Source organism: Xiphophorus hellerii, chromosome 19 (assembly GCF_003331165.1).
Source record: "Xiphophorus hellerii strain 12219 chromosome 19, Xiphophorus_hellerii-4.1, whole genome shotgun sequence".
Taxonomy (NCBI): Eukaryota; Metazoa; Chordata; class Actinopteri; order Cyprinodontiformes; family Poeciliidae; genus Xiphophorus; species Xiphophorus hellerii.
The window spans coordinates 10,611,944-10,636,063 of record NC_045690.1 but is presented as its reverse complement, the minus strand read 5'-3'; the positions used below and the strand labels follow the sequence as shown (position 1 = coordinate 10,636,063).

The 24,120-nt window shown below is 40.4% G+C and overlaps 1 protein-coding gene across 1 annotated transcript; it reads left to right on the top strand.

The window, feature by feature from the left end:
* The first annotated feature begins 3,284 nt into the window (after positions 1-3,284).
* pak6 (p21 (RAC1) activated kinase 6) lies at positions 3,285-24,087 on the top strand. Its single transcript, XM_032547529.1, has 9 exons — positions 3,285-3,762; positions 13,326-13,573; positions 16,160-16,822; positions 17,342-17,875; positions 19,447-19,580; positions 21,397-21,523; positions 21,616-21,741; positions 21,814-21,948; positions 22,657-24,087. Exons 2-9 carry the CDS (start codon positions 13,370-13,372, stop codon positions 22,822-22,824), a joined length of 2,091 nt encoding a protein of 696 aa, XP_032403420.1. The 5' UTR covers positions 3,285-3,762; positions 13,326-13,369; the 3' UTR covers positions 22,825-24,087.
* The last annotated feature ends 33 nt before the right edge of the window (positions 24,088-24,120 follow it).

Here is a 24,120-nt window from a genome sequence, read left to right as displayed (position 1 = left end):
AACTAGTGATGCATTCATAGGGTGTCGGATAAACCATACTCGCAGTGAATTTGACGGCGAAAGTTTATTATTTGAACGATAATTTATACTCGATAATTGCGATATAGCCATTTCAACTATCGTAAATATCGCGATACATAGAGTATATTCGATACATCGCCCATCCCTACTCAACATCTTCCTGTGTGAACAACATTCAGATTTTGTCCATGCAACGAGAAATACAAGATGGCAAAAAAGCTGGCCCTGTTTTGGCAACTTTCCCAGCTTATCTGTAAAGTTATTTATTTATTTATTTATTATTGCATACATAATTTACCAGAAAATTGAGAAGTTCAAGCCATTGACTTGGATCTTTTGATCTGATCTTGATGGAAAAAGAGTTGAAGTTCTAGCAACAGATCAAAATTGTTTCATGAAAGCAAATTGTTGTATATTTTGCTTATGTTTCAAAATATGAAGTTTTACTAGAAATTTAATCAGTTACAACAACTCATAACTCATAAATGTGCTTGTAAATTACAACTTTTATGTGCGATGAGATCCTAGGTTGTATGGCAGCAGTTTTTTTTTTTTTTTTTAGATTATCGCCATAGTGTGAATTACTTTATTCTACATTCTAAGATTTATGAGATTACATTGTTTGGGCAAAACATCCACATTAAGATATATTTTTTTCATACATAATATCAGCTGTTGCGTGAAACATGTTCATTGGTTCACATTAGAGATGCATAACATTGTTTTTAGAACAAGCTGGGGGCTTTTAATTAAAATTAGGCTTAGAAGTAAAACAAAATTCTGTTTGGGCTTGGCTAATTTCAGTTTATTTTGAAGAGATATCATTCAAGCCTGTAATTGTGAAATGAGGTGTAGCGTTTTGCCATGAAATCTCATATAAAGATATAATGATACACACAGAATTCACACTAAGGGGAGAAACACATCCTCATACTCACCATATTAGATAAACAAGCCTTGCTAAAATATTCTCACATTTTGTCATAACTACAAACTTCAGTGTATGTTATTGGAATAATCTGACAACACAAAGAAGGGCATAATTATAAAGGAAAAAGATGAGTCATAGTTCCCCCTCTGTAATCTGATTCCCTTTAATAAAATCTGGTACAAACAAATACCTTTAGGATTTGCCTAAGTAGTAAATAGAATTGAAAGTCAAAATAAGGTTGACACAAGGAATGCGGGGGTTAGGGTCATCCTTATACATTTCTCCTAAACAATAGAGTGGATTTAAATGCAAATATTTAAAGCATCCTTTGGGCAATTTTCAGGTTTCACCTTAATGATAATTATATTTAAGAGTAGCATTATCATTCTGTTTATCCAAATTAGGTCACTGTTTCCTGGAGGATCCCCAGCTAATAAGGTAAGTATTTTAAATACCTCTGCATGGTCAGAGGTATTTTTAGTGACAATGCCTTTCTTTATTGTCCTGCATCTGACCTGGATAATTTGATTATCACTCTATTAACATGTGTTAATGAATACATATTTTTCTCTGTCATATCCATCTTTAATTAATCACACACATACAGATGCTGCTGGAAAGTTATTTTTAATAAAAATAAATCCACCAAAAAAATTTACTTGGTTGCAAAAGTATTCATAGCTTTACATATTTTATTGAAATTTTACACAATTGTGATGTGAAAGAAAAATGATATTTTTTATACATATATTTTTTTAAACAAACGTGTCATGCATCTATGTTCGGACTCTCTTAGTCTTCCATACATCTTTGCTCATTTCTCTTAATAAAGATTCTCAGGTTCGGTCAGTTTAAATGGAAAACATCTGTAGCAAGATGTTCTAGTCTTGCCACAGAGTCTCAATTAGGCTTAAGTCTGGACTTTAGCTCCTTCATTGTAGCACATAAATAACATTAGGTCTAAACAATTTCATTGTAGCTCTGTAAAATCTTTTAAAATCTTATTTTGATTTGTCTGTCACTTTGCTGCTGATGTACTTGGATTTCCCCAATAAAGGAATTTTCTATTGATTCACTCTATTATTTTGCCTGTTTAAAAGGTGAACCTCCACCACAGCTTTTTACACATTCTCCAATATTACTACACATTTGACACGACTGAAGAAAAGCATCCCCAGCTAATTAGGCTGCTACCACCATGGTTGCACCATGGATGTTCATGGTGATGTACAGTGTTAGTTTCTACCTCTAAGAGTTTTGAATGCAAGCCAAAAGTTCAGTTTTGATCAGTTCACCTTCTTCTACATGTTTGCGGTGTCCCTTAAGGTTTCTGGCAAACAGCAAATGAGACCTAATGTAGCTTTGCTTTCAACAATGGCTTCCTTATGTGCAATTTGTGTTGGACCCAGTAAAATACATTGATGTTTGTGGTCTTGACATTGCTTAACACCAAACTATTCCAAGAGTGTTAAATTATTTTGTAAGGTACGTCTCTGTGGCAACATAGTTGACACATTAGGGGTAAAAGAGACAGAGCGACGGAGACTCTCGTACCCCCCAGAGGCAAATCTGTCATTGTTATGCAGATTGCTGCACTGTAGGCTTTCTCAGTTTACTTTTCCATTCCTAAGGAGAACCATCGTTATTTTAGTTCCTTTACAGGGCCCCTTAATATCAAAATGCCACGCACTACATGTATGACCCAAATCCGATTCAGTCTTGAAGGCAGTTTCTGCATGACTTGACCCTAATACATTTTCCTGCTTTGAGGCTTGTTCTTGCTCCTGTATAAATTATTCAGGAATTAATAGTGGAGAAAAAGCGAGCAAGAAAGGATGTTTTACTTCAGAGATGATTGAATGTAGGACTTTGGCAGTCTGTTGTGTTTTTATCCACTTGAGAACATTGGACATACTGTAAGTTATTTTAATGATGGAAGGAAGTTTGGCCAATCACATGCATCCGAAACATTTGACTCCGATGCCATCTGCCATCCTTGACCCTGCCATCCTAGGGATAATGCATTGAAATGAACAGCAGCTTACTGGGTGAAATCATCGCCCTCTTGTTCTCATGTCACTCATGTTACGTGTGAAGGGGACAGAGGGACGGAGACTGAAGGGTGGGGGAGGAGGACGAAAGGTATCCCAGGTGATGAGGTGTAGAAGAGCTCTCCTTTCCTCACTGTTACCGGAGACCAAAAATACACACACACACACACACACCCCGCACACGCACACAAACAGAGCTATCAGTTCTTTTGCAGACCAATGAGAGAGTGGGAGGAGGGAAAGAAGGAGGGAAGTGATAAAGAGAGAGGGAGGTGGGAGGGTGTGTGTAGAAAGCCAGCAAGCTTGAGAGGGAGAGGAAAAGAAGGAGGAGGGAGGATGGATGGAAGGAGCTTCATGATGGGGCCGTGATATTCTCTTCTAACGGACGCTGTCTTTTTCTCTACCATGGCTTTGTCCCAGCTTTGTGCAGCGTCCCCGGGAGGAACCGCCGGCGCACGGGGCAGCACTCAGCCAGGGAGCCGGAGATGAATCAGCCCCAACAAAGAGCCTTTGAGATGGCAACGTGTGCTTCTGCCTGGAGGGAGGAACACATCAGGCTTTCCCAGGCAAGCGGCAGCCTGCAGCGGGCTCTGGCTTGAGAGCCAGTCCTTCCTCGTCTCTGTGTGTGTGAGTGAGGGAGAAAGAAGGATGGATCTGCTGTGTGTGTGCATATGAGTGTGAATGTAAGGGAGCAAGTGCATAATCGTGCTTCCAATCCTTCCTGGAGGAGTGAGGCTCTCTTCTTCACTGGACAGCAAGGTAAGACGAAATGAGTGATTTCCCTTTTTGTTCTCCTCTGACAATTTATCCCCTCCAGAGAGCTGGTTACCCTGTCTCCCCACAACAAGGAGAGAGGGGGGTAACGGTGGTAAGATAGAGAAGGGGAGGGAGAAAAAGGGAACTGAGGGTTAACGTCATTGAGAAGGAGCAAGCTTGTGCATGGATGGCATCGCTGAAGCATCATCCGTGGTGGAGGGAGAAGGAGACGGAGGTGGAGAGGCTGTGAGTAAAATGTATCGCAGCCAGGTGCAGATGGGCATGGAGGGAAAAAAAGGAGGACAACTGAGGAGGTTGTTTGATGCATCCAGTGATGGATCTAAAAGAGGAGCCTTCACCTTCTGCTCACCCCTCCTCCTCTAAACCCCAACATCCTCTTTCTCCTTCTCCCTCTGCTCTCAGCCTCTAACTCAAGGAATTAGGAATTAGGATGTAGCACAGTGGGATGGATTTCTGAGCAAACCTGAACTTTAGGGTTAAAGCTTCTCCAAAAAAATTTGTCACTTTCTGAAACCTGGAGCAAAAAGGAAGCGGACGTGTTACATGTGTTCAGAACATTTAGAAAACCTGTTGTACAAGAGCTTGCATAAACGTGGGAGGCAATGTTTGAACTGTGCTTTGTTCGAAAGCAGACTGAAGAAACAAGAGCAGTTTTCAGTGCTGCAGAAAGTAGCAGAGTCTCTCTATCAGTGTCTTTATTAGATGCTAAGTGTTGAGCAGAAATCAATCTAAGGCTAAGATGTTTTAAGGAACAGTATGGATTTTAGTTTCAGTCCAGAGCTCCAAGACCCACACAGGCCGCTCACTCTTCCTGACAGTCATAGCCTCAAGTTACTCTTGGAACCTTCAAAAAAGTTCATACCGATGCTGGAACTTTTCAGATTTTGTCTAATCACAATCACAAACTTCAGTGTATTGCAATTTCATGTGATAGAATTGAAAGAAAGTGAAATGGAAACTAGTCATTCTTTTAAAAAAAACTTTTACAAATGCAAATCTGAAAAGTGTGGTTTGCAATTTTAATCACCATCCCTGAGTCAATATTTAATATTATCAAAATTTACTACAAGCTTTCCACCAAATATGACATTGTTATATGTAGTCATCAAGCAAAATTGATGCGTAAACAGGAAATCTTTTCACTGTTTCCTTTTAACTCTTCCATAAAGATTAGATTTGTAGCATGCACAACTAAAATCCATCCTGCCATCAGATTACTGGGGATCTCTGCAGCTCCTCCAGAGCTACTAATGACCTCTTGGCTGCTTCTCTGATTAATGCTCTCCCTACCCAATTTAAGAAGTTGGCCATGTTATGGTTTTTTCACTTTCACACGATCATGGTTCAGTAAGATGTTCCAAGCTTGAGATATTATTTTGTATTCTTACAATGCTTAAAACTTCTATATGCCTTATTTCCCACAGACCTGCCTGTTGTGTTTCGGTCTTCTTGATGCTCTTTGTTCACTACTGTTCTCTTAGGAACTTCAGAGGTCTTCAAAGAACAGATGGATTTATACTGAAATAAAATTACAAAGAGCTGTACTATAGGTATTAGTTAGGTCTATTTTACTTGAACTGGATTTAGGGTCATCAGAATAAAAAATGTAAAAAAAAAATGCAATAATCTTTATTATTACAATTCACTTTGTGTTGGTTTAGCCCATAAAATCCCATTACAATGAAAGTTGTGGTCGTAATGCAACGTAATAGTTCAAGGCACATAGCTCCTATTCAAAGCAATGCTGTAAAGGTTTATAATCCTGCTGTCATCTTTGCATGCACAAACCCAGAAACATAAGGCAGGATTTTCTTTGTGACACAGAGATCAAATTGAGCAACTGGATTTTGCCATCTCTGGTGATGATGAAACTTGAAGTAAAAGCTGTGCAGTTGTGTCTCAGGTGTCTCATTGATATGCAAGAAGGAGAAGGGAAAAGGGTAGAGGAGGAGACAAAGAAGGCCTGTTGCATGCCTGCACACAACTTTGCATCTGCCTCTGAGGGTGATGTGAACCCTCCAACATCCTCTGATTTTCTTGGCAGGGTTGCGTCACACTTCTCCTTTTGCTTTATTTTTCATGTGGCCCACAGTAAAAAAGACAGGCAAAGCAAACTGCTGCACTTGAAGCAGGACACTGACATGACCGGAAGGGATAGGAAGTGTACTTGCAGTGTTTAAGATGTTTTTCAAAAATGTTTCTGTCAGTTTCTTGACAGGGAGCACGAGCAGCCTAACATCACCACCAGTGATGATACAACTGGGATAAAAAAAGAATGCCCTTAGCACAAATTAGTCCTGCATGATTTAACTTTCCTCTTTGCATTAAATTAGCACCCATGATGTTCAACAGAGGAGGGCAACAGCCTTGGTGCAGATTGATGCCATAAAGCTTAAAAACTGCTCCCAGCTTCATCCCTTGGAGAGACTTGCTGAAGCCATAGCTGGAAAAAAAAAACATAAATCAAAGCTTTCAAAATCTCCTGCACGTACAGTAAAGCTTGCACCAAGTCCCAGTGCATCAATAAATTAGACCCCGGAGAGAAGAGTGGAGCTTGTGCTATTGGCCCGGAGTGATCATACATCTCTATCAACACAGCATCAACCGTTCAAAACGCGAGTAAGAGCCAAGAGCATCTTCAGTCAAAGAGTGCGGGTCTGTGCTGTGGTGTATATGTTATTACTTTACATGGAGAACTGATTTAGCAGTGTATTTTGTTTTGTAATTTGTCAGCATCCAAAGAAGATCTTACAAACACCTTGTGACACTAAAAGTGTTGCTGAGATGGGAGCTGCTGCTTTCACACCCCATTTATGTCCACAATGTTCGCTGCAGAGAGGAGCAAACAAACATGTTTTCTTGTCCATATCCTCATCTAGGGGAATCAGTCCCATTATGTCAGATGACAGAATGATGTATGCACTCTGTGTGGATGCCTCTGTATTGTCCTGAAATCCCCCCTTTTTTCTTCCTGTGGCCTGTTTACTGCAGAGGAGCTGATAAAAATGGTTATATCCTCAAAAGGAGGATGTACACTGATACAAAAAGAAAATTCCAAACAACTGGCTTTTTTCATTATGCCACTCCTCTTACTCTTGTCAATCGTAACAGAAAAACTGTGTGAGTTGGACAGAAATGTTGGAGTCTACAAAATGTTTCCAATCCTCAGGCTGTCATTTGTTAATTTGAAGCCGGTGAAGATTACAAAATTACAGTCATACAAGTTTATTTTGGGTGATATAAATTTTTTGTGACAGTTTTTTTTAATTAACTTTTTTCACAGGAGAAAAATAGACAAAAATGGGAAATAATATACATTTTGGGAGAAAAACAAACCTAAATCACTCCCACTCCAACTTCACACTTTAGTATAAATGCTTCTCATTCCACAGCTTCTACAAGTGGAATCCTCACACTCTCCTCCTCCCCTCTCACCTCCGAGTATTATTGTGTTTTTTCAACCATTACAAAGGTTCCGACTTGTCCTACTTACTTGGAAAGCCAACCTGAACTCCAGCCAAATATCGTCAGAATTTCCCCCTTTTCCATTTCATTTGACCTTTACTGTTTCTGCATGGTTTGCACGAGCAAACACAATAAAACTCACACTTTGTTAAATTCTAAAAGGACACAAATATTGGAGGGAGATTAAATCCAATCATTTAGTCATTTAGTCATTAAAATTGGACGAGTCAAAGAAGCAGCCAGTGGGGCTTGACCCAAAGTTGTTTTCAACACCAAAAGTAAATCTATATCTGTGGAAAACATGACTTTGCTTCTATTCAAGAGCCACTCTTAAACTGAGCAGTGTTTTTAGATGAAAAGGTAATCATAAAAAGATTTAAAAGTTTTAGGGGTTCTTTGATGTGTTTTATGAAATATCTGCACATAAATTATACAGGAGGATTTGCTTTTGTTTGTTTTTTCTTTGTCATTTGGTTGTGTAGTGTTTGCCCTTTTTCCTTTAAATTCCATAAACATGATTTGCTCCGTTTAAGAAAATGAGAATTACTCAAGTAGAGGTGAGCCTCTGGCTGGCATAAAGGGACAGAAGATTAGCATGGACGTGTTGTGGAAACATTAAATATTAAGGTAAATTTGTTCTTAGGAAAAATGAACATGCATATGTAGATATATTTACTCAAAACCTGATCAGGGTTACATTTCTGAATGTGTTGTTGCATGGAGATGGTCAGTCTGTGGGTATCCTGAGGTGTTGGAGAAACCCAGGAGACTTTAATAACAGCGTTCCTTTGCTGGACAACAAACATCAAAGTTCAACGCCTAATAGAAATACCTAGACCTGCTTTCCCCTGAGCCATGAAAGTTACAGAATGCATGCCATTCTCCAGCATTTCACATATTCCTTTGTTATGCATGACATGCAGCATCAGCTCACTAACATGAAATATAAATGGCGACATCATGTTATTTTATGCTGCTGAATGGAGTGTATTTCATCACGAGCAGTCTGTCCTTCAACAGTCATCCCATTTCTCTCTAGAGGAGACTTCAAAGAGAAATGAGACGTAAATCATAAAACAGTCCCATTGCTTTGTCCGGTCACGTCCTGCATTCTGTACCTTTTTATGTCCTCACATGAATCTGTGTGTATTAGAAAGCTCAAGAAAGAGATGACCATTGAAGACCTCCCTGCTACCCCGCCCCCCCCCAACCCTCTCCTTTAGAGGCAGGCTTATTACACTCAAAGGGTAAAACGGTCATCGTAATGAAGCTGATAGAAGAGCCTCCACACTGCATCACACAGTCCAAAAACAGCAGTTAAGGACTTTTCCTGTGAAATACTGTAGCTGCAACCCTCTGTGAGTCTCTATAGCAGCTGGATTATTCTTATAGATGAATTTAGAGAAACAAAAAAGAGGATTACCTCATCTCCCACCGTCGCCCACCCTCACCTCACTATTTGACATGAATCCTGCACAAAATACACACGTGTCTGATGCTGGAGAGGAGGGTTGGAGGGTGGGGGGCGGAGGGGCGATCAGTACTAAAATTAGATCACTGAAAAACCAAACCAAAAATACCAAGCCCGCAAGCACAGTCACCTGCACATTCTCTGCATTTCTCTACATGCATGCCAGCATGAAGGAAAAAAGCAGAAATCAGGGCAAATAGGGAGTGGGGGGAAAAAAATCATTCAACTGAGCTGGGAGCACTAACGTCGAGCAAATCCAATATCTCTCTTATCTCTCAATCCCCTCCCACTCAACCACAACTCCCGCTCAGGGTGATTTGAACATGAGAGGAAAGCAAGTGTGCCCCCTGCTCTTTTGTCCTGATGTAAGCAGGAAGCATATGGATTGCATGGCTAAATTTCTGCATGGCATGAAAGGCCGAGCTGCTGTTCTGGATGAAGAAGCTCCATCCAGTCTCTGGTAGATTGTGACTGCATTCTCCTCTGAGCTCTGAGATTGGGATGGGATTAAGTAATGACACTCTGGAGAGGAAAATTGTCTGGCTGCATGTGTTTCTCCATAATTTCAATAGATTATGGTTTTTAAAACATATTTTGTTTCATTAAGTTTTGCTCTTTTCAAGTAGAGTTGGAATCAAATGTTTGAATAAAAAGACATAACCCTTTTCACTCTGTATTTCCTCTCATAGGTCAGTTTTTTTCATTATCTTCAAATTCAGAAAGTTGCATACAGTTCCTTACTTTTGACTTTAAAACTGTATGAAATGGGTCATATCTTTAACCATTATTCAACATACTTCTCAAAATAGTTGCTTGAATTTTGGCGCATTCCTCCTGACAGAACTGCTGTATCTGAGTCAGATTTGTAAACAGTCTCATTAGCGCACACTTTTCCAGGTCTGCCAAAAAATTATCTGTGGAACTGAAATTATGAATTTGTAATGGTGGCTTCAAAACTTTTGCTTTGTTTCATTAAGCTTCTTTGAACCTAATTTGGCGATATGCTTTGGCGCTTTGTTCATTTGAAAACATCCATTTGGGCCAAACTTCCTGTCTGATTTGTTGAGATCTTGTCTCTTTTGTTTCCTCATTCTGTTATTTCCTCCTGATGGCAGCTATTTCTCATGGAGCAAAACACCCCACAACTTCACAGTTGGGATGGCATTTTCAGGGTTGTAAGCAAGGATGCAAGATGGTAATTTCCTCAGACCACAAGACATTTCTCTATTTCCAATTTTTCATTTCAAAGTTTTGAATCCGAAAACAATCCCAACATAGCAACATTTTTGGAATGACCTCATCCTCACTGCCTCTTCACGTCCCTGACAGCAGCCAGCTGACTATTGGCTTTGCACTTTGATTGCTCCAAGACAAGGCACTGAGGCATAGGGTCAAATCCCAGCAGTTTTAGAGGAGATGTGACCAGAAAACCAGATCGTGCTCTGTGTACATTTGCCCCTGCGCATACACATTACCCTGGAAATCAATAGGAAACTGTTATCAAGACCATCATGGGCTCAGCAGAGTCTGAGAGGTCATAATAAGGCTAGCTGCATGTGATTAAACCTTGTAAATCAATAAGTGCATCAACTTTTGGAGTGATTTTGCCCTGTTGGCAATAAGTGTGTGTATGTGTGAGTCTGTTCCCTAGGTTGTTAGGTTTCTACTCACTTTTCAGAGATTAGCCACTTTGATTGTGCCCGATTCGCTTCCAGTTTGCACTGATGATTACTTGGTGAGGGACCATAAAGCCCCCACCCCCCATTTGCTTCTGTGTCATCATATTTGCTGGCAAGGAAAGACTTTGCGCTGCATTTCACTCTCAAGTAAATCATGATTGATCGGCTTTTAGGGCAATTCATGAATGTAAAACTGTAAATATCAGTTAGGTCAGTGCCAAAATCTGAACAGCTATCTGCAGTGCTGATCAGATGTTTATATCCACCCGTCATTTGTAATGTGCAGCTGTCCACTTGGAGATTGCAAACAGTAAAGTTTTATGGTCAAAAAGGCAAACAGTGAATTGTTTGGTCACAATCATTAAATTATGTTTGTCATGTTCATCACATATATACAGATGATGAATCTACGTGAATTTTAAGTAGATGGCTTGATGCTTTTTTGGAGATGAGATAAAGTAATTTTCAGTTTTGCAGCTTGTTATTGTAAAAAGGGCCATAACTGTCTGTGGCTGCAGAATACTTTCAGGTCTGCCTGTAATTTCAGTCCCAACTGTTCTCTCCCTACACCATAATGTCCCTGTCAGATAGGATTAGGGTCTTTCCCAGCGCCACGGTATATACACAAGGAGAGAGTGATACATTTATGCAACACTTAGCATATTAGTCGAGTGATTGAATTATCCTTGGAGAGGGACACATACTTCCAAGAACCCCCTTCCTGCACTGCGCTCATGTGACCAGTGGGCCTGACCTCAATGCGACACAGCCGGCCGAGTGGCGTGCGTTAGTCACCGGCACATCTCCTAACAGGCAGCGTTGATATCGTTTAGAGTCATGCTGGTCTCAGGGACAGAGGTGGAGGGAGGAAAGGCTGGCGAGCGTGATTGCCTGCTGGGTCACAGAAGGTTGCAAAACTCATTTTCTCAGCTCCCACCACTTCACAGTGCATGGTGGGAGATTATCAGATAAACTCAGGGCACCTTGAAGGCCTCTGTTTTTGCTGGTTAAATTCTACGTAGACATAGAATAAGTTTCTGTCTCCAGGTCATATTGACACAAGGTTATTGTGCTGGAATGTTTCTGTTACGCAGGGGGGATAGTTATTGTTCTTATTAACTTCTAAATATTTCATGGTTTGATGTAATGGTGATTGCAGACAGAAATGACTTAAAGTAAGGTACTTCTGATAACCTTTTGATGTTGACTTCAGTAAAGTCTGATGCATTCACCAGCAATACCAGGAGTCACAAAAGTAAACTAAAACCTCATAAACTTGGAACAAGTACTTGTACATTACATTACTTCTAGTCTACTGACTGGAAGTAAGCTATACTAGTGGAAACATGTGAAAAACTGGTCAGCATGGCTTTGACAGCTGTAATCCATACAAAGAGTTTTCCATGGATTATTTTGAAGGGTGTATATAACTTTTAATACTTTAATAAGATTTGACGGTACTTCTGAGATTTTCTGTGAGGTTCAAACCATCTTAAAGACGGGATTCGGACCTCTGAGCAACAGTTCTTTTCTTTTTTCCATTGTCCAGGTAAGATCATTGTCTCTGGTTCAGGAGGGGCTTAAGGAATGCAACAGTTGTATCCCATGACATGAATACATCTGTTTGTGTTGGCTGATGAAGCACTGATGTCAGCTGCGATGCACATCTTATGGGTCTCCCTCAAACTCTAGGAATTTGAGTTCTGCTTCAAAATCCTCTCAAAGCTGCAGTTATCCATGTTGTTTTTCCCTCCATCAGTATAATTGGAGACAGCACTGAGCTACTGGATTTTTTTTGCAATAACCTTTTGTGGCTAATTCTAATTTATTGAGATGCACCTGTCAGTGACAAGTAAATACCGTATACATAAAATTTCTTATTGTAGTGATCTTATTCATCTGTGTGGTTTGTTTTTTCTTAACACTGAAGTTCACAACTTTATTGTCTAGACAGTATTACTACCCCCTTTAAGTTTATAACTAAAATATTCAGAGAAATCATAAACTGAAATAAAGAGAAAATGTTTCATAAGTATTGCTAATCTGTTAAAGAAGGGATTTTTCCAGCTAATAGTCTGCGAAGGACATCTGCCTGCATTGCTGGCTGGGACGTCCTCTACAATATGATCTGCATAAGACAGCATTAATATTTACATAGGACTAAAGCATGAGTAATTATCTCCCTGTACAGGGAAGCCTGCAAAGCTTAGGAAATGTGTTGTAATGTAATTCAATTAGTTCCCTCCATTTAAAAATAAAATAAAGCTGAACACACAGCAAACCTGAGTTAGCTGCTCAGCATGCTCATCCCCAGATTAACTGGCTACCTCGCCGCAATCAAGGGCAACACGAGCTGCTAATTAGGATAGGATATGAAAGGTTTAAAGAGGAGTATAAAGGTATCCATATATAGTATGTTTGTATTTGTATAAGCATGCGTGTGTGTGAATGAGTGTGAGCTCGTGTGTCGCCTCCTTAATGCACCGAAAGCCTGTGGGCACCGGCCAGCCCGGCCGCGTGCTCGTCTGTAAAAGGGCAGAGAGAATGAATAAGCCCTAATTGACCAGATATCCTTCATTAAACATGTGCTCACAAATCCATCCACTCTCCCTGGAGCTGTTTTCACTCTAAGAAGCTTGTGACAGCCTTTAAGGCAATGGGAATATAGGACATTCATATGTCTCAGACGCAAGACGTTCACAGAACAGAGGAGCAGAGGAGCCATTTGAATTACCTCCATGTGGTGGAGATTTTATTTGAATACACCTGAGCAGAAAACTGAGAATAAAGGAGAGAGGAAACATGTTTTCCACCATACAGGTTGGAGAGATTTGCTTATATTCAAAGGACACGATTACGGTTATTTGATTGTGTGCTACCTGCACACAGCTGAGTAGTTTCTTCACTACTTATTGCTTCTTTCTCTTCAGAGACATACTGAAGCAGACAGGCTGCCTCTCTTTTGGACCTGAGCATGTTCCGCAAGAAGAAAAAGAAGAGGCCTGAGATATCAGCGCCGAAAAACTTCGAGCACCGTGTTCACACCTCGTTTGATGCCAAGCGGGGCTGCTTCGTGGGCCTGCCGATGCAATGGCAAAGCCTGATAGAAAACCTGCGGAGGCCCAGACCTATGGTGGACCCCTCTCGGATCACAGAGGTGGAGCTGAGGCCAAAAAAGGTATGCCACGCCTTCACTTTCACTAAAGTTTATTTTAATCTACTTTTCACTGTTTTATCCACACAAATGTTGTTCATTAAAGAGTTCTGTTGCTAGCTGCATCACTGCAGGAGAACATTTTCTGTGCTGCAGAGGTATTCTGCTGTCTCAGACAATCCCATAATACTCTGATGACAACGTGGAATGACTGCTCCCTTTCCCTTGTTTTTGCTTCCTTATCTATCACAAGGCTGCGCTAATGACCCTGCTGTGTACACTGGCTGCACAATGTTGAAATCCTCATGGGGGAACACAAGATTTATTACCGCATGCAGGCAATTAATAACAGTATAAGGTGCTTTCCCACAAACGTCATCAAATAAAGAAGGAATACAAAGTGCAGGTACTGCAAAATGCCTGTGAGTGATCCAGTCTGCAAATCTCAGGATTTCTGTGCTTCACAAAGTGTTTGGGTTGATAGTTTTATGGGCCTCCTAAAAAGTAAAAAGCACTGCGATGTGGTGGCGATTACAACATGAGAACCACTGTGTCAGCATTTGGGTCGGACTTGTAGTTTTTGTTTCACCTTCCTCACTGATATCAGTGCAAGACCCCTTCGAATAAGGAATCCTGTTAACAACACAAACCACAAATTAAAGTAGCTTTATCTGAGTTCTCCACAAAGCAGTACCTAAGGTGAAGGTAAAGAATCATACTCTATTAAATAATTTTGCACAATGTTTCATAAACTGTTCTCTGGTGTTCTCTAACATACCTCTGACAGAACATCTGGATTTATACTGATATTCAACAATGCACAGGTGTAATTTGTTTATTAATTAGGTAACTCATGAAGTCAGCTGGTTGCAGAAGATTTAATTTAGGGATAGAACAGCAGAGGGAGGTGGATACTAAACCTATACACACCACACTGTTCTGATTTTCATTGGTATAAGGAGATACAGCCATGTTCATAAAATTTGAATTTATGTTCCAATGAGGCTTGTTCACAGATTAAAAGTATCTTTTGAAAATAACATATATTACGAAAACACTAAATATGTGATTTTCTAATTGTAAAAGGCGTATCTTTATCAGATTTAAGTGGAAAATCATCATAAATAACAGCACAAACGCTTGAAAACTCCGGTTTGTGTGTACTTAAACTAGTTGATGTGTTTTATTTAGTGAATTAAGATACTGAAATTACCTTTCAATAATATTCTTATTTATTCAACATGACTGTAGGTAATTATATATCATTCCCCTTCAACATCCCAATTATGTGCTACTTTATTCTGATCTAGAACAAAATGAAACACATTGAGGTTTGGGTTAATAATGTGACAAAATGTGAAATTTCTTTGCAAGCCACTGTGATAAAGAAAATATTGCATAATATTGTTCATGTTTTTTTCTCATGTTTTAGTAGTAAATATATATGGAAAATTATAATAGCTCACCAAGGCAATTATCCCCATCCTATGATGGAGACCCTACAAAAGGTGAGATGAGGACTAACCTCTACCCCATCTGTGTGAATGTAATAGCTTTTAGCCAGAGAAACAGGAGAGGTTGTTGACTGACTGTAGACTGAACATGACTCTACTATGAGACTGACTAACAATCCACCATGGACACTGTATGCATGTTTCTGGCAAACCAGCTGAAGTTTGCTTGATGATTTTGATTGTTGAGGCAAGTTTGGCCCCTTTGCAAGCCTACCAACTATTCATACCTCTTTAAGAAGAATTAGAGCAGAATAACTCTAGTTTGACTTTATTGAATGAATTGAACATAGTGTACTCTTACACCTTAAAGTGGCTCACATTTTGTAACATGGCCAAAAGCTGCCATGTATTTTAGGGGGACACCATTATAGCTATGCATAACTGTGGAGTGAGGATGAAAATTATGTATGTTTCCCATATTTTCTTTACAATGCTGATACCCCTGAATAAAATTCAGTGCTATCGGTTTCTTTTAGAAATCTCCTAATCAGTAAATATTTCTCAATGTATTTAAATCACAGGATAAATCCAGCTCTTGTGGAGAAGTTTAAAGGTTGGGGAGGTTAAAACAATATCAAAAGTTGTGAACACCTCTCTGGTAAATCCATGATGTGAAAATGAAAAGTGCATGGCTCAGGGTGCTGATTTTAAGTGTGCAACCTGATTTTTACTTATACAAAATATTGAAAACTGTGAATAATTTTTCTTACACTTCATAATTATTCACTACTTTTTACTGGTCTTTTCCCATATAAACAAAATCCATTTTTGTTTATATGTATCAATAGGACAATATGTGAAAAGATAAAATAGGTAGGAATGTGTTTTCTATATACAGGAGGAGCCGCTGTAAAATCTGTTTCTCTGCTTGTTATATTTGTCAGCAAACTGTCAGAATAAACCACCAGGGAAAGGAACTAAAGTCACTGTCTTTGAAAAATGACAGAGATGTCCTTTACACATTCCCACATCTAAATTTAACTTGCCTCAGAGCAATTATTATGCCACTTTTATCATCCCTTTTGCTCTGAAATCTCTCTGTAATGTAATCATGTCACACAGATTGTGATGAAGATAACTACCTTTTCTCTTCCAGACCATTGTGCGCGGGAGCATGGTCGGTCACGGAGAATACATCTCTGCCATGATCAACGACATGAGCCGCCTGTCCGTGACCAGCTCCAACTCTTTGCGGAAAAGCAGCCCCTCAGCCAGGAAGAGGGCCCAGTCCCTGGGACGGCTGGGAGAGGTAAACGAAGGGGATGGTTACCAGTATGAGGGTCTCACCCAGGATGACGAGGACGACATGGATGAGAGTCAGGATCACTGGAGAGACAAGGGCAGGAACATTCACAGTGAAACCAACACCCCCTACCTGGGGATGAAGAAGAGCATCACTCTGCAGCCCAATGGAATCTTGCCAAAAGCCAAGTCGACCTATGAGGTCGGTGTCAGCTCAGTGGAGGGGCCCTCGCAGCCTCCTCCACCTCAGAACATCCCACCTCCAAGTTATGGACCGTATCTGAGTGGAGAACTGGGAAGTCCGCAGGAAAGGCTGATATGGAAAAGAGATTTCCAGCTTCCCAGAGGAATGCCACCAAATCAGAGACCTGTAGCATGTTTTTACAGCCCCGCTGTGGCTCTCCAGCAGCTCCACGGAGATCAAGGGAACATAGGACCGGAGCTCCGACCCAATCTACCCATGTACATGCACACACAGAACAGCCCAGGGAGGCCATTCTCCTCCTATGACCTAAAAGTAAGCACATCTTTGCAAAGACTATAAATTATTCATGGATCACATAATTTATGCATATTTTTGATGCTGAGTATATATCAGAATATTATGCATGTGACCTGAATGTATTAAGATGGTTTTCTTGAATTAAATAAGTTCATTTGTAGAACTTTAACCAGCTAGCTTATTCAGCCTGTATTATTGGCATTTCCATACAGAAAATGAAGAGGTTGAGATCCATGTCAAAAACACCTGTGACTTAGCCCCTTTTACTAAATATGATTGTGACTTTGGGTATTTTATTGAGTCCAGTGTTAAGAAATTAAATGTGGGCTTAAGTGCTTGTGAGGTTGTAAATGCTGCCGTGTTCTCCTTGAGACTCTTAAAGCCAAATCGTAGCATCTTAACATGATTAATATCGGTGAAGTGGATGCAGAGTGAAAATGGCGGATCTGATTTACATCCAGGTTTAAAGAGGACAGTGATTCCCCGGCAGGCAGCCAACACCCTTTCAGCTGCCTCTCTTCTCTTGTCATGCAGGCAGAATCATCGGTGAGATACCACTCTGGTTTCCTGCCGACCGGCACCAGCAGTCCTCTTGTAGGAGGCATTAGACCTCAGCGTATGGTGCGCTCCTCGGCAAGCTACACACTAGGCTTGTCTCCTAATATGGGGCTGCGGCCTGGTGTACCAGACTCCTTCCTCAGGCACTCTGGATGCCCGAATCCCCCTTATCCCCGGCAGGACAGCCCATCTCAACCTCGACCTTCACCCACAGGCTCATTAGCCACCAGTCCTCCAGGAACCTGCTCCCCTGCTTTCAGACCACCTCAGCATCCTGCACCTCGACCGCCCCCTGACCCTCCCAAGGTGACGCATGAACAGTTCAAAGCAGCCCTGCAGATGGTGGTAGATAAGGGCGACCCACGGACTTATCTGGAGAACTTTGTGAAGATCGGGGAGGGCTCCACAGGGGTGGTGTGTATTGCTACAGAAAAGCACACTGGAAGACAAGTTGCTGTGAAGATGATGGACCTGCGGCGGCAGCAGAGGAGGGAGCTGCTCTTTAATGAGGTACAGAGATCAAGATAGATCTCACAAGGGGATCTACATGTGCAGGTATTGATACCTTAAACCTTTTCACATTTTGTCATGTTACAAACCAAATTTCAACAATTCCAACAAGTTTTTCTTACTTGACAGACCCAAAGTGATGCATAATTGTAAAGAGAAAGGGGAAGAATGGAATTTCAAAATATTTTACCAATAAAAATCTATTGGTAAAATAGACCTAGTCTGAAAACTCATATGTAAAGTCCAATGTAAGCAATTACCTTAAGAATTAGTATATAGATCCCATTTGTATGTATCACAAAGCACACCATAAGTGTCAGGGATAAAGTTGTGGAGAAGTTATAGGAGGGGTTATAGATTATATGCCAAACATCAACAGAGCACTGTCCTTAATCTGAAAATGGAAGCATGGCATAAGTGCAAGCCTATGAGACGAGGCTTGTTTACCTAAACTGAGAAACTAAGCAAGGAAAACATTAGCTGACAAACAAGCAACTTGCAGGGCCATAGTAACACTGGAGGGTCAACTGAGACCTTGATCGAACTTTTATGCCGACAGCCATGCAGGGTGTAATATGTGGAGGAAAACTAAGGCTGCACCATGCACCATGCAGCAGCAAGTTGTCACAATGCTTTTTCTTCAGCAGGAACTGGGAAGCTTGTCAAAGTTAATAAACTAATGACAGAGCTAAAGACAGGACAATTTCAGAAGAAAATCTATTAGGAGTTTCAAAGGTCTGGAGCTATGATAAGAAAAAAGCATGCAGCCAGAGCTACAATTGAATGGTTTTAATCAAAGCATATATTCATGTTCACTGATCCTCTCCATCCAATCTGACTGAGCTCTATTTAGATTGAGCTCAGTCAATCTAAATCTCAGTCAATTTTGAATATGTCTCATTAGAGACATATTCAAAAAGACCGTACATGGCAGAGAAAGGTACTTCTAGAAAAACAGGAAGTAGACAACATAAAATGCATGAATCATTGTTGTTCAGCTTCATATTTAAGACCTGTTTTGTGTTGGTCTATCACATAAAATTATGATAAAATATTCTGAGGTTTGTATTGCAACATGACAAACTGTGACAAAGTTCAAAGTACTAAGACGCATGGCACTGTATTTTATACTCACAGGAGATCACAATGGGGCTTTCCTTATGATTTTCTCTATAGCACCATCATTTTTGTAATGTTTAAAAATTATTTTGATCAATGGTTCTTTTGACTTACCACTTCTACATGTTACTTCATTTACGTATGTTTAGTTAAGTCTGTAGATTTACTCAAATAAGGGAAGTCAACAAGTGGAAAAGAAGAAACAACAACAATAATAATAATAATAATAATAAAACATTTGTCATTTGATAGATAGGGAAATCAGACTGGGCAAAGAGCCTGCAGCATTTTTGATGTTGACCACTTTCATTGACCTATTTCATTTAAGTACCCCAAAGCATTTACTGGACTAACTCAGAATTGCTGGACACTAAGGTCTTTATGCCACAAAAATAAAAAGGAACATAATGGTGTGTAGATTTATGACAATTGTACATATATTTTCGCTGCAGGTGGTGATCATGAGGGACTATCAGCACAAGAATGTGGTGGAGATGTTTAAGTCTGCCCTCGTGGAGGAGGAGCTGTGGGTCATCATGGAGTACCTGCAAGGAGGAGCCCTGACCAACATCGTGTCTGAAACCAGGTACAAAAAAATATCAGCAAAACTTTGGGTTCCACTTTACAACCCATAGTCAGTGACATGAACAGCCACAAGGGGGTGGTGTAGTATCAACTGGAGAGTGATCAGTGTTCATCCAAACAGCATTTAGTCTGCTCTCCGCTCTCTCTGGAGAAAAAAAAAAAGATAGTAAAGTATTTTTAATTTTTAAATACTATCTTCAGTTTGTTCTAGGTAGACATTTGAGACATCTGTTACTCCTTTTATATTATAACGCCCACACACCAGGAAATTAAATTGTGAACATTAATGTGTTTTGAGCAGAAGTCTTTCTTTTTCTCATTTCAGGTGATGAACCCTGGATTAGTTCAGTTTAATAAGGACATGCGTTTTTTTTTTTTTTTGTCTCAGGTCACATGACATAAAATCTGACACCAGATTGAGTAGGTGTATTGGCAGAGCAATTAAAAAGAAGAGTGTTTTTTCTTCAATTGCTACACATTAGTAGAATGAAGTATAATATTTTGTTGTTGTTAGACAAGAAGCTGGTATCTTCTGGGTTCCTGACTTCCTCATATCTTGCTACATGAAGAAGCTTTGTGGTTTCCTGTCCCCTACAGAGCTTTGCAAAAGTATTCACACGCTTAACAATTTTACTCCAATCACAACCAAAAACATTGATGTATTTTATATTTTATTGGGAGATTGTGGTGCATGATTCTGTTGTGAAAGCAAGATGACAGTTTTTAACTTTTCTTTTTATACAAAAAAGAATCAGAAAAGTATGATGTTGATTTGTAACTAAAGCTTTAACTCTTTTAGAGTATGTCCCTGTACAATACATCAGGTTCAGTTAGATTTGATGGAGGGTATATTTCAGAATCAGTTTTTTGTCTTGCCACACATTCTGATTTGATTTTAGACCTTGACTTAGGCTTTTGATGTATGCTCTTCTGTATACTTGAAGCCTTTTCCTACTTGAAGTTGAATTAGCTTTCCATCGACTCTCACCATCCTCCCCGTCCATTCAGAAGACAAGAGCCTCTCAGGATGATGCTGCCACCACCATAGTTCTCTGGCGTATCAAGGGTGATGTCCACTGTTAGTGTTTCACCTCCTATAGCTGGTCCTTTATGGCTGATTATTGTTCACTTTTCTCTGCATGTCAGTTCAGGTGAATTGCCATGCTCAGGAAACTCTTCTCATTTTCAGACAATTGTGCAGAACTCTGAAAATTTTAAAGCTTGGGAAATTGTTTCATAATCTAACCCTGCTTTAATCTCCCCCACAACTTTATCCCTGACAAGTCTGATGTGTCTCTAACGAACTTCTGAGGCCTTCACAGAACAGCTGCATTAGAATTGGCTGTGCCCCATTTATTAAGGGCTATAATAGTAAAGAGGACTAAAATAAAATTATAAATACTTTAGGGCCTTTTGTTTCCATAAAAGAATATTAAAAAACATATTTTATTCCTGTTTGACTTTATGCGATACATTTGTTGGTCCATCGCCCAAAATTCCAGAAAAATACATACATTTTTGGATCAAATATGCAAAACTTCCAGGTGCACAATTACTATTGCAGACTCTGGAAATATTTATGTTGCCCTTGTGAAATATCCAAGCCAGTCTATATCCGATGAGGAAGAAGCATGTTCATTCGTCATTCTGCTTGTGTGGGAGTTGTTTTTCTGAACCTTGCACCTTTTACCGCTGCTTTTAACGCACAGTGATTCATAAATTTTCAGCTCTCTTGGGCTGTTGTAGCCAGTAATGGGAACGTGTGAAATGCCCATGTAAAGTCAGACTCGATGTGTGTAAAACTTGTCGTCCTGCAGACTGAGTGAGGAGCAGATTGCCACAGTGTGTGAAGCTGTTCTGCAAGCCCTGGCTTATCTTCATTCACAGGGCGTCATTCACAGAGACATCAAGAGTGACTCGATCCTACTCACATTAGATGGACGGGTATGACACATACTCATCCCCACCTCCCGCCGGTCCCCTTCCTTTTGATTTCTCAGTTTTGTAAATGTGTAATTTTGTTGGGCTCTACCCAGGTGAAGCTGTCAGACTTCGGTTTCTGTGCCCAGATCAGTAAGGACATCCCTAAGAGGAAATCTCTAGTAGGGACACCTTATTGGATGGCTCCTGAGGTCATATCCAAATCACCATATGGCACAGAGGTGAGGAGAAAACCACTGACGATGAACCTGTGCTGTCAGAGCTTTTACACTATACGCTTTTGTGTTCACCAGGTTGATGTGTGGTCGATGGGTATCATGGTAGTGGAGATGGTCGACGGAGAGCCCCCATATTTCAGTGAAACGCCCGTAGCAGCAATGAAGAGGCTTAGAGATGAGCCGGCTCCAACCGTTCGAAATGTCAGCCAGGTATTAGAAGAGACAAACACTTTACATGGAGGTTGCTGTTTTCGTAAAGATTAATACTTCATGTACACCCCTACAGTTGATACATTTAAAATCAGTCCAACTTTCTTCATGCTTTACTTCTTTTTTTTAAATGAATCTTGATCAGATTTTTTCCAGGCTTTCTGAATTTTAGCATGTTTTTCATTCAGTCTCCAATTTGGTAGACATGAGAGATGAATCAAAATATTTGCAATTGACAATAAACCTTCGTTAATCTTTTATTCATTGTGAAAATGTTAAACCTCAATGGGAGCATGGGGAAGAGATATTCTCTGGTCATTGGCCTAAATGCAAAGCACAATATTTGGTGGACAATGATCTGCACATATTCTTTAATGAGCCACGGTGGTGGCAGCATTGTGCTGCAGGACGCTTTTCCTCAGCAAGGACAGGAAACAAATATTTCAGAGTTGATCGAATAAGAAAATAGACTAAATTTAAAGCATTGTTGGAAGAAAACCTGCTAGATCTTGCAAAAGACCTGAGACCTGGATCAAGGTTCCCCATTTAGCAGGACAATAATCCATAACATGCATCTGGAGATAAAACTCCAGTCTCCCAGGGCTAATGTGCTGCATATTTTACTTGTCATATCTCCAACAACAGCATGCCATTGCATTCTGGTAGAGTCATTTTCTTTATCATTCTTTATCTTTCTATCCAATCCAGATTTCTCCAGTTCTCAAAGACTTCTTGGATCGCATGCTGACCCGTGACCCTCTGGAGCGGGCTAGTGCTACCGACTTGCTGGAGCACCCCTTCCTGCTGCAGAGCGGTTCACCTCAGTGCCTGGTCCCACTGGTGGAACAGTATCGGAAACGCATGTCTCGCTGCTGACCCATTTCGGCTCAAAGTCCCCAAATGGGCCAACTTCAGCCTGCCCTGTACTGTACGCCTCCAGAAGAGGACTAGCGCCAGGACCCCGCTCTCCTTACGGGGCCGACGTTCCCCCAGAAGCAGACCAGGGAGCATTCTGCTGCCACCGTCATGGTGGCTACATAGTTTGTCAAACGCGGCATGGTCTCGGGCATGTGAGAAGCACTGTAGGAGTGAGCTAAAGGCAGCATGCAAGTCCTCACCTCTCAACTCAATTGGCTTCCTGCAACTTTCAGTGTGTATCAACACGATATGCAGCCTGATGCACTGACAGCAGAAATCTGTCTTTCACACAGGTTCCAAATAAGTGGTACTCTAAAAACCCTTCGTGGTGTTTTTAGTGGGCATTAATGCAAGCTGTGCAAACTCATTAGGCTCAAACCACAGTAGCTCATTGTGACAGGATAAAGGTGCCTCTTCACATCCATTCTGTTGAGGAAATGGGACAACGATACACTCTTTGCATGGCCAAATGGAGGCACACCTGGCCTGATGTGAATGACTGAATACGTACTGGGGATGGGAAAGACAATTCTCCTGTATTAGCATAATAAATGGGTAAATAAAAGCCCAGCTGCTACTATTGGACTACTGGGGGGAAAAAAGCCAGCGCCACTCTCCTCTTTTACTCCACTTTTACATATTTATTTATTTCTAAAAAAAAAAACAAAAAAGGTGTTGTTTGTTGTTTGTATGATGTGAAATTGCAAATGTGGTTACATAATTAATAAATATGGACTCAAAACATACTCAGACACATTAACAATGTAAATAGAAATCCTGAATATTAGGGTCCTTACCACTGATAAGTTTGAATCTTACTTTTATTTCATAAAATGTGAGTGTAGTGTATGTATGGGTGAAGGAGCAGGTGTGTGTTACGCAACGTCATTGTTGATACAACCCTCTTTGTACTGTGACAGATGTGACGGAAAAAAAAAAACACAAGATGTGTGTGTGCGTGTGTGGGGGTGTGTCGGCAGGGGTGCGCGCACGTGTGTGTGAATATGAGGGACTGTTTTTGCATTTGTTTGCCTAGACAAAGCACACAGGCCTGGCATGTAGTGCTGCAGGACACCCTCCTGCCCAGAAAACACTTTGCACATAGTCTTTGTAATCCCACACGGATACACTAGTTTCATGTATTTCTACTCCTGTGTGGCAAAGAGAGCAATGCATTTTAATTTTGTATAAATCAATAAATGATGCGTACCGAACCATAAATGCAACTCGATTTACTCTTTTGTATACGAGAAG